At 47.2% G+C, this 11,937-nt stretch overlaps 1 protein-coding gene across 1 annotated transcript in view; it reads left to right on the plus strand.

Annotated features, from left to right (window-relative positions):
* Window positions 1-11,937, plus strand: part of LOC125457702 (unconventional myosin-VIIa-like) — a 177,968-nt gene that overhangs the window by 64,946 nt on the left and 101,085 nt on the right. Inside the window, exons 15-16 of the mRNA XM_059650965.1 lie at window positions 3,415-3,552; window positions 5,588-5,746. Of these exons, the coding sequence (XP_059506948.1) occupies window positions 3,415-3,552; window positions 5,588-5,746 (297 nt within the window). The remainder of the gene's footprint in view (window positions 1-3,414; window positions 3,553-5,587; window positions 5,747-11,937) is intronic.

Here is an 11,937-nt window from a genome sequence, read left to right on the forward strand (position 1 = left end):
CCTTACTCCCACCAGATGAGAGGAATCTATACCGTCCCTGCAGATCAAAGCTCTGTCATCCTTCCACATGCAATTTTGAACAGTAGTGGACAAATCAACAGCTAATCTAAGGATAAGGCTCCACAAATATTCCCATTTCAATGATAGGGGAGCCCTCATTTTTCTTTCCAACAGAAGTGCTGATTGATTGTTTATTTTTTCACCCTGATCAGGATGTGGGCATCATTGGCTGGGCCCAGGATGTATTTCCCGTTCCTGGTTGCCCCTTGAGAGCTTGGTGGTGAGCTACTTTCTTGAACCGCTGCAGTCCTCCAGCTGTAGGTAGACCCACAGTGCTATTAGGGAGGGAATTCCAGGATTTTGACCTGGCGACAGTGAAGGAACGCCAATATATTTCCAACTCAGGATGGTGAGTGGCTTGGAAGGGATGATCCATCTCAGCCTTCACCTTAGATATCCACAATCAGTCTTCAGTAAATTCACTTGACCTCATGTTGACATAGCAATGACCATCATGCCTGACTGTATCCAGTGCAATGCTGACTTCGTCATTCCTTTAGCTGAGCCGGTTCAGCCCAGCTACAACATTGACAATCTAGCAAATCACTCAACCATATGAATTTTGTCATTAATAACTATCAGAACCACAGATAAACAAAAGAGCTGAATTCTGTCAGTAAGGTGGGAGGGACTGTCTTTGATACGAAGGAAGCATCTGATGGAAAGTAGCATCAAAGAGCTTGAGCAAAATTTAAGTGAATGAGAATCACGGGAACGTTCTTCAATGGTTGGAGTCACAAAGGAAAATGGTCGTGGTTGTGGGAGGTCAGTCATCTCAGCTTCAGGACATCACTGCAAGAATTCTTCACCAACCATCTTCAGCTGCCTCATCAATGACCTTCCCTCCATCATAAGGTCAGAAGTGGGGATGTTTGCCAATGGTTACACAATGTTCAGCACACTTCATGGATTCTCAAATACTGAAGCAGTGCACATCCAAATGCAGCAAGATGTAAAGAATGATCAGGCATGGGCTGACAGGCAGTAGGCAGCATTCAGGCCATGTGTGGACCAGGCAAAGACCAACTCCAAGAAAACACGTAATTTAATCACCTCCTCTTGACACTCAATGGAATTGCTATCATCGAATCTTCCACCATCAACTTCATTGATTGACAATTTTACTGAATCGGCTGTGAAAATAATTTGACTACAACTGTGGATCAGAGACTAGGATTACTGCAGTGGGTAATTCCCAAATGCCGTCCACCATCTACAAGGCACAAGTGAGGAGTGTGATGGAATACTCCCCACTGGCCTGGATGAGTGCAGCCCCAACAATACCCAAGAAGCTTGACACCGTCCAGGACAAAGCAGTCCCCTTGATTGGCACCACATCCACAAACATTCACTCCCTCCAACACCGATGCTCAGTAGCAGCAGTGTGTACTATCTACAAGATGCACTGCAGAAATTCTCTGAAGACCCTCAGACAGCACCTTCCAAACTCATGACCACTTCCATCTAGAAGGACTATTCATGAGGACAGCATGCAAGTTCCCCTCCGATCTACTCACCACCCCGACTTGGAAATATATCATCGTTTCTTCACTGTTTCTGTGTCAAAATCCTGGAATTCCCTCCCTGAGGGCATCGTGCATCAACCTAGGAGGTGGACTGCAGCGGTTCAAGAAGGAAGCTCATCATAACCTTCTCAAGTCGCAACTAGGGGCAGGCAATAAATGCTGGGCCCAGACAGTGACACCCACATCTAATCAATAAATAAATGAAATTAAGAGAATCAGTCAGGGCTGGTGAAGACTTGACATCTGCTCGTAACCTGTCTCTCTCTCTCTAGCTCTCTCTCTGTCTCTGTCTTTGACTCTCTCTGTCTGCCTGTCTCTCTCTCTCTCTCTTCCCCCCCTCTCTCTCTCTGTCTCTCTCTGACTCTCTCTCTGTCTCTGTCTCTCTCTGTCTCTCTCTCTATCTCTCTCCCTGTCTCTCTGTCTCTCTCTCTCTCTCTCTTTCTGCTTCTCTCTCTGTCTCTCTCTCTCTGTCTCTCTCTCTCTGTCTGTCTGTCTCTCTCTGTCTCTCTGTGTGTCTCTCTCTCTCTGATTTTGGCAATTTGATTTGCTTCTGGCCTAAATATTCAATTCTCCACAACAACGAGTGGCAGGAAGCTGTCTCCTGTGCCCCTCAGTGCCATATCTGTAAGATGGTGACATGCCTGTCCTCCCTCTGAGCAGCTGTGCCGGGGTTGGAAGACCATGCATTTTTGGAATAGCTGCTGCTTATTGTAAGGTCTTCACCCAATGGTCATTGAGTTTGACCTGCTGGAACAGGGGCTGTTATTTCCAATGACAGCACCGGGATGGTGAGACTGTCTTCCGAAACGAACACTTCTGAAGTTGTCTTTCCTAAAGGAAAATGAGACATGTGCGGCAACCTAGGACAGTGGGTGCCATCGCTGACCCTGGGCCAGAATCATCTGATTCAATCCCATGTCAGGCATGGAAGATGCCTTCATAACGTGACTAAACATGTAAACACTTCCTAGCCACACTGATAGTGAGTGGTAACAGTGGGGGAGATTGCTGGTCAGCAATTGGGATGGATAAACATTGGAGCCTCTACCACTTCTATCCATGGACCCCAGGTGACTACAGGCAGGTAAACTATACGTTGCCATAGAAACCCAAATACCTTGGGTAAACCTCTTCCGATAAACCTGTCCCAGCATCCAAATAGAAGTCGCAATGAGCAAAGGAAAAACTGAATTGTGTTGATCGTGACAATGTAGAAAGATGTACGTTGGGGCTAAAAGACTGGGCTCCATTTGCAGCTTGAGCTTCCCCTTTAGAAGAAGACTCTTATTTGTGGCAAATCGAGATGACCAATGGGAACCAATGCTTCAGGTTCAGTGCATGTACTGATGCAGCTCTTTAGAGCCGCAGAGTCACGCAGCACAGAAACAGGCCCTTCAGCCCAACTCGGCCATGCCCACCAGGTTTCACAAACTAAACCAGTCTCGTTTGCCACATTTGGTCCATATCCCTCTAAACCTTGTGCCTACCCAAATGCCTCTTAACTGTTGTAACTGTGCCCCCCTCTTCCACTTCCTCTGGCAGCTTGTTCCATACGCCCACCACCCTCAGTGAGAAAATGTTGCCCCTCAGGTCCCTTTTAAATCTTTCCCGTCTCACCTACAATCTATGTCCCCTAGTGTTGGACTCCCCCTACCCTGGGGATGAAAACCTTGGCCAGTCACTGTATCTACGCCCCTAGAGACTGTACAAACCTCAATAAAGTCACCCCTCAGCCTCTAATGCTCCAGGGAAAAAAGTCCCAGCCTATCTAGGTGCTGTGTTGCATTCTTTCAGTGTCTCTTAATCCATGTGGTGTTTTATCCAACAGAAAACCAACAGCCAGAAACAGTTCTCAACACTCAGCCGACAGTTCAAACAGTCGCTGGATAGCCTCATGAAAACCCTGAATGCCCGAGATCCCTTCTTCATCCGCTGCATCAAACCCAATGAGTACAAAAAACCCTTGGTAAGAGACTCCTGTGTTCACAAATGAAATGAAACTCTGCGTCTGGGCCTGGGAACTGGGCAGTGACAAGGGGTCTGTGTATCTTGAGGTTGGTGGCATAAGGGTGACTCATACAAACTGGAAAATGAAACCTGGCTCTTTTTTTTTGTAACAACTTGAAGGAAAAGTAGAACGGTGTGCCATTCATTTGCTGGTCCTGGATCTCTTACTTTTTTGAACTGGTCTTTCCAAAAGCTAACCACCTGGCAACAGGGTTTGGATTGATAGCATGTCGCAGTTTGGGAGGAGAGACATCAGTTGGCAATCAGACCATAAAGCCTGCAACAAGAGAAATCACTCTACCTCTCTTTTTAATTAGAAAAGGAATATCTCTCAAAGACTTTACAGAATTAAAGAAATCTTCTAATTCAAGCCAAGACCTAGGTTCAACTGACCGGCCACCGGCTGCTGGGAAGACAGCTAACCTGCACAGCCGTTGTGTAGGTCACTTTGTGAGGAACCAAGAACAGTTCAATGGCTTTGAACTCAGGGAGAGCTCCGAGGAATTAATAGGCAGCTACATTTTGGAGCCGGAGGTCCTGGGAAACTGAAAAAGTTGCAAGGTCACTGTGCCTCTGCTGGAAGAAGTCATGAGGGACTTGGAAGGGGCATATTATTTGCACATTGGATATGGGCATCGGTGGCTGAATCAGTATTTATTGCCTGAACCTAGCCGGCCTTGAGAAGGTGGGGGTAAGCTGCCTTCTTGAACTGCTGCAGTCTACTAGCTGTAGGTTCACTCTCAAATTCCATTAGGGAACGTGTTCCAGGATTTCGACCCAGCGACAGTGAAGGAATGGCAGTATATTTCCAAGCCTGGATGGTGAATGACTTGGAGGGAAATTCTCAAGGGGGTGGTGTTCCCATGTATCTGCTGCCCCTGTCCTTCTAGATGGAAGTGGCCATGGGTTCGGGATCTCTGGTGAATTTCTGCGGCGTACTGACTGAGATCCGGTGATGGTGGGAGCGATTATTTGTGGGATGTGGCACGAATCAAGTGGGCTGCTTTGTCCCAGATGGTGTCAAGCCTCTTGAATTAATACTGCGGTGTGGCCGAGAGAGTGGGGAATGAAAATCTCACAAGCTGTATCTGCACAATGCAACGGAGCCCCAAGCCATGCACCATCCTGACTCGCAAATATATATCGTCGTTCCTTCACTGTCGCTGGGTCAAAATCCTGGGTCTCTTTCCTGATAGGAATTTGAGTGTGTACCTAAGGCAAACGGACTGCACTGGTTTAAGAAGGCTACTCACCACCTCCATCTGAAGGGCAACTAGGGACAGGCGATAAATGCTGACACTGCCAGCGGTCCCATGAATGAATTAAAAGTCCCTTCCAGCCCCTCAGGCTTGCCCCAGCAGACAGGGGGTGACCTTCCCAATTTCTCAGCCCCCACTTCTAACTCCAACATTCCGCTGTGTGCTAATCCCCGGGACTTCACCCTGAGTTCAAAGCCACCCACCTGCTCTTCGCCCCTCACCGAGTCCCCTACACTGTGCAGTCTTCCCAAGAAGTCCAATCTAACACTAACGTGAGCAAGATCGGAGTGTGGGGGGAAAGGAAAGCTCAGGACAGGACTGCGTTGCTCAGTGAAGGTAGCTGACGTGGGAGAGCTGGAGCTATCCTCGTGAAGGAGGGTAGGAGGACGATTTTTGGATTCCGGGGGTTGTGCCAGGAGAGGACGGTGACCGACCAGAACGGGAAGAGGAACCTCAAGGCAGAGCAGCTCTTGAAAGAGAGAGAATTTTAAGTCAGTACCAAATGTAAATTGTATTACTGTTCTAACATTGTGTGGGCAAGATTTGTTCAAAAATGTGAAACTGTGGCTTTATCACTTTAGTTGACTTCCCAGATCTCGCCTTTTGTCTACTCTCGACTGAAAGCTGCTGGGTACCTGCCACATTGTCATGTAAATTTGGAGCCTGTAACATTACCTGATAATTCTCGTGGCAATTCTGAAACTCAGCTCTAACAGCCTGTTCTGATCCACCCAGCTCTTTGACCGGGAATTGTGCATCAAGCAACTGCGGTATTCTGGAATGCGGGAGACCATTCGCATCCGCCAGTCAGGCTATCCCATTCGCTTCACCTTCATGAAGTTTGTGCAAGAATACAAAATCCTATTGAGACCAGTGCCTCAGCAAGTGAAAGAAGTAAGTTTCACAAATTAGTATGGGCTTTCTAAACCCTCACAGGGCATTCTAACTAACAGAATGAGCCATTTTGTTGAGATAACAAAGTGTGGAGCTGGATGAACACAGCAGGCCAAGCAGCATCTCAGCAGCACAAAAGCTGACGTTTTGGGCCTAGACCCTTCATCAGAATTTGTTGAGAAATTGGGTTTTCCAATGGAAGAGGCTGCACCAAGAATCAGACTGAGCAGGAATAATCAAGGGGAACGGGAACAGAAGCAGGCAAGACACAGGGAATGTTCAGCTGGTCAGGACAGGAAGTGGTGATGTTCCAGGCTTGACCGAGATGTTGTTGTCACAGAGTTATACAGCAGGGAAACAGACCCTTCATCCCAGCTCATCCATACCAGCCAGGTTTCCCAAACTAAACTAGTCCCTTTTGCCTGAATTTGGCTCTGATCATCGTGACAACCAGAACACAAAGAGGAGAAATGGACATGACAAAATCTACAGCAGAGGAAGAGGTAACACAGTGTGGAGCTGGAGGAACGCAGCAGGCTGGGCAGCATCAGAGGAGCAGGAAAGTTGACATTTCAGATCGGGATCCTTCCTTGTCCCAACTCGAAACGTCAATTTCCCTGCTCCTCTGATGCTGCCCAGCCTGCTGCATCCCTCCAGCTCCACCCTGTATTATCTCTGAGTATAGCTAGAAAGATTGGCAGGACTGTAAAAACTGTAGGTGGAGCACAGGAAATAGCAGGCCCAGAAAAGTGAGCATGATGTAAAGGAGCCATGATGAGAGGGATTTAATAAGTACACACCCACCGTCCATGGAATGACTGAATAGTTCGAAGGAAAATCGGGTTCTAATTTTCCTTTCTACCAATTTTCAGGTAAATGGGTTTTTTTTTAGTGCTGACAGTAAAGTGTAAACGGAAACCTTCAACATTGTGAGATGAACACCAGATAATGCAGAAGTATTTCTCTCGCTCAGCTGGTGAACCATTAACAAAAAAGGGCACGGGATGGTCAGAACCAGGTGAAAAAAAGAGGTTTGCAAGAGTCTCTTGGCATAAGGAATGCCTTATCGCAGATCGCTTCCAAAGTTGCATATTGTAAAGTGTTTTAGATGAGAAAGGAGCAAATGCTTGACAGGGAGAATCTGTAAAGAGATAGAACGAGGGGTGGAGACTGAGGCTGGAGTCAACAGCTACTGTTGAAGACGTGTCACCGAGATGATGGGCCCAGTGGCCTTATTTCTTGCACTCAAGCTGCCTCTGCGGAATATACTAACGGCGCTCCCTTGCATACAGCCACTCAAGTGCTGATCCACTGTTATCACATAAGCACGAGTGAACTCTGCAAGATGTTTCTCACCCTGCCAGGGAAAAGTTTGGTCACCAAATTACAGAAAAGTGAAGATTAAAGTAACAGACGCAATAGCCCAGAGAGCTCTCTGCAATTACTGACTGTGTTTTCATTCCATTCGATTACCATTCTAAGTCTTTTCCCAAACCCCACCATGCCCCATGGGCTCTTTTTCCTCATGGAGGTCTCACCACTTACTGCCACAGTGTTGCTATGATAGAGCCATAGAGCCACACAGCACAGGAGCAGACCCTTCACCCAACGCTTCCATGCCCACTCTCAAACTGAACTAGTCCCATTCGCCAGAAATAATGGGAACTGCAGATGCTGGAGAATCCAAGATAACAAAGTGTGGAGCTGGATGAACACAGCAGGCCCAGCAGCATCTCAGGAGCACAAAAGCTGACGTTTCGGGCCTAGACCCTTCATCCCGAAACGTCAGCTTTTGTGGTCCTGAGATGCTGCTTGGCCTGCTGTGTTCATCCAGCTCCATACTTTGTTATCTTAGTCCCATTCGCCTGCTTTTTTCCCATATCCCTATAGACCTTTCCTATCCACCTATCCAAACATTTTTTAAACGTCGCATCGGTACCTGCATCTATCACTTCCTCCAGCAGCCCATTCTACATACACACCACCCTCTGTAAAACGGCTGCCCCTTGGTTCCCTTTCAAATCTTCTCCCTTCCCACCTTAAACCTATGCCCTCTAGCTTTGGATTCCTCTACCCTGGGGAAAAGACCTTTGCTATTCACTTATTGATGCCCCTTTATGTTTATATAAACCTTTAGAAGGTCACCGCTCAGCTTCTGAAGCACCAGGGAGAAAAGTCCCAGTCTATCCTTACAGCTTGGCACGGTGGCCCAGTGGTTAGCGCTGCTGCCTCTCAGAACCAGGGACCTAGGTTGGTTTCTGGCCTCGGGCGACTGTCTGTGTGGGTATCCTCCCACAGTCCATAGATGTGCAGGGTGGGTGGAGTGACCACAGTGTTCTATGACATATAGATTTTGGGGGATGGATCTGTGTGGGATACACTGAGGGTCGGTGTGGACTTGTTGGGCTGAAGGGCCTATTTCCACAGTGTAGGGAATCTATGAACTTGAAACCCCCTGCCCCATCAACATCCTTGTAAATCATTTTTTGCACCCTTTCCAGCTTAATAACATCCTTCCTCTAGCAGGGAGACCAGAATTGGGTGCATTAATGTAAATGGAGCCTTACCAATGTCTTCCACAGTTGTAACATGACATCCCACTCCTGTACTCAATGTTTCTATACTCAATGCCCTAATATTCTTGCCTGCAGGCTGTGAGTTCAGTGGTTGACAATGTATTGATCAAGTCTTCGACACTGGAGGGACCATGCAACACTGCCCTTATAGGCCGTTTTGCTGGTGTTGTCATGTTACTTGTGTGTCAGACGCTCATTCGACAGCACCTTCCGAAACCTTTGACCTCTTCCATCAAAAAGGACAAGGACAAAAGGTGCATGGAAATGCCAGGCCCCTGCAGGCTCCCCTTCTGGGAGACTGTATCCACTCACAGCTTGTCCTGCACAACAACTTCACCCTGACTGACTGTGCGACAATAGCCCGTTGCAAGAGGTTAATAGGAAGGAAGTAACAAAAGACAGAAAGTGTCTCTTTTTATCACCGACTGGATGATTTTAATCACTTGTGGGATGTGGGTGTCGCTGGCTGGGCCCCTGCATTTCTTGCCCGTCCCTATTTGCCCCTCGAGAAGGTGGGGGTGAGCTGCCTTCCTGAATCGCTGCAGTCCTCCTGCTGCGGGTTGACCTTCAATGCCCTTAGGGAGGAAATTCCAGGTTTTTGACCCAGCGACAGTGAAGGAACAATGACATATTTCCGAGTGAGGATGGTGAGTGACTTGGAGGGGAACTTGCAGGGGGTGGTGTTCTCATATGTCTGCTGCCCTTGTCCTTCTGGATAGGTGGAAGTGGTCGTGGGTTTGGAAGGTGCTGCTGGAGGATCTTTGGTGAATTTTTGCAGTGCGCTTTGTAGATAGTACACACTGCTGCTCCTGAGCGTGGGTGGTGGAGGGAGTGAATGCTTGTGGTTTCGGTGCCAATCAAGCGGCTGCTTTGTCCTGGAGGGTGTCAAGGTTCTTGAGTGTTGTTGGGGCTGCCCCCATCCAGGCCAATGGGGAGAGTTCCATGACACTTTTCAGGCCTCAGTGGGGTACTGGTGTTGGAAATCAAGTCCTTCTATTCCTGGATTCATCAGAAACATTCAAATTTTATTTTAAAAATACAGAATTCCCTAATTTACCTGTAGACCTAAGTTGACAGAAGGCATGCAGCAGGTTTCTGTACTTAACAAAAAAATGGGTATTTATTACAAGTAATTAGACTCTAGCTAGGGCTGAACATGACACTCCTTTTGGAAACTCTGACCATGGACAGACAGACAGACACACACACACACACACACACACACACACACAGATACAAATGCAAACACATGGACAGATAAGACCACAAGACATAGGGGTGGAAGCAAGACCATTCGGCCCATCGAGTCCACTCCGCCATTTAATCATGGCTGATGGGCATTTCAACTCCACTTCCCTGCACTCTCCCTGTAGCCCTTGATTCCTTGTGAGATCAAGAATTTGTCGATCTCTGCCTTGAAGACATTTAACTTCCCGGCCTCCACTGCGCTGCGTGGCAATGAATTCCACAAGCCCACCACTCTCTGGCTGAAGAAATGTCGTCTCATTTCCATTTTAAATTTATCCCCTCTAATTGTAAGGCTATGCCCACGGCTCCTATTCTCCCTGCCTAACGGAAACAACTTACCAGTGTCCACCCTTTCTAAGCCATACATTATCTTGTACGTTTCTATTAGATCGCCCCTCAACCTTCTAAACTCTAATGAGTACAATCCCAGGATCCACAGCCATTCATCATACGTTAAACCTACCATTCCAGGGATCATCCGTGTGAATTTCCGCTGGACACGCTCCAGTGCCAGTATGTCCTTCCTGAGGTGTGGAGCCCAAAATTGGACACAGTATTCTAAATGGGGCCTAACTAGAGCTTTATAAATTCTCAGAAGCACATTGCTGCTTTTGTAATCCAAGCCTCTTGAGATAAACGACAACATTACATTCACTTTCTTAATCATGGACTCTACCTGCAAGTTAACGTTTAGAGAATCCTGGACCAACACTCCCAGATCCCTTTGTGTTTCTGCTTTACGAATTTTCTCACCGTTTGGAAAATAGTCCATGCCTGTATTCTTTTTTCCAAAGTGCAAAACCTCACATTTGCTCACCTTGAATTGCATCAGCCATTTCCTGGACCACTCTCCTAAACTGTCTAAATCTTCTTGCAGCTTCCCCACCTCCTCAGTACTACCTGCCTGTCCACCTATCTTCACATCATTGGCAAACTTCACCAGAATGCCCCCAGTCCCTTCATCCAGATCATTAATGCATTAAGTGAACAGCTATGGTCCCAACACTGAACCCTGCGGGACACCACTCGTCACGAGTTGCCATTCCGAAAAAGAGCCTTTTATCCCAACTCTCTGCCTTCTGTCAGACAGCCAGTCCTGAATCCAAGCCAGCAGCTCACCTCGAACACCATGGGCCCTCAAATTGCTCAGCAGCCTCCCGTGAGGCACCATATCAAAGGCCTTTTGGAAGTCTAGATAGATAACATCCACTGGGTTTCCCTGGTCTTGTCTACTTGTTACCGCTTCAAAGAATTCTAACAGGTTTGTCAGGCACGACCTCCCCTTATTAAATCCATGCTGACTTGTTCTAATCTGACCGTGCACTTCCAAGAATTTAGAAATCTCATCCTTAACAATAGATTCTAGAATTTTATCAACTACCGAGGTTAGGCTAAGCGGCCTACAATTTTCCATCTTTTGTCTTGATCCTTTCTTGAACAAGGGAGTTACAACAGCGATTTCCCAATCATCTGGGACTTGCCCTGACTCCAGTGACTTTTGAAAGATCACGACCAAAACCTCCGCTATTTCCACAGCCAGCTCTCTCAGAACTCTAGGATGTAGCCCATCAGGGTCAGGAGATTTATCAATTTTTGGACTTTTTAGCTTTTCTAGCACTTTCTCTTTTGTAATGCCTACCATACTCAACTCTGCCCCCTGAGTCTCCCTAATTGTTGGCATACCACTCATGTCTTCCACTGTGAAGACTGACGCAAAGTACTTATTAAGTTCTTCAGCTATTTCCTTATCTCCCATCACTAGCCTTCCAGCATCAATTTGGAGCGGCCCAGTGTCTACTTTTGCCTCTCATTTGTTTCTTATGCATTGAAAATGTATACACACAGACATACACAAACACCCTCTCTCACACACACACTCCCTCTCTCTCACACACACACACGCGCACACACACACACACACACACACACACACACACACACACACACATACACCCTCTCTCTCTCTCACACACACACACACACACAAACACCCTCTCTCTCTCACACACACACACATACACAAACATCCTCTCTCTCACACACACACACACACACACACACACACACACAAACACCCTCTCTTGTACACACACATTCCCTCTCACACACACACACACACACAAACAATCGCACACACATACAGACATGCACATGCGCAGATATTTTTAAAATGTGTGTGCTATCTTTGGAGGGAAAAAATTCCATTGGGCCCTGCTCGCCAGATTTGCTGTGATAATTCCTGTGCTGATCAGAATGTGTTTAACAATTTCCCTTCTGTGGTTACTTTCACTAGTTTCCTCCCCTGGTATAGGGGAACCTGTTCACAGTCGTTAGTTAAAAGTGAGGGGGAAGCTGCTGGTGTTGGAC

Source organism: Stegostoma tigrinum, chromosome 14 (assembly GCF_030684315.1).
Source record: "Stegostoma tigrinum isolate sSteTig4 chromosome 14, sSteTig4.hap1, whole genome shotgun sequence".
NCBI classification, from domain to species: domain Eukaryota; kingdom Metazoa; phylum Chordata; class Chondrichthyes; order Orectolobiformes; family Stegostomatidae; genus Stegostoma; species Stegostoma tigrinum.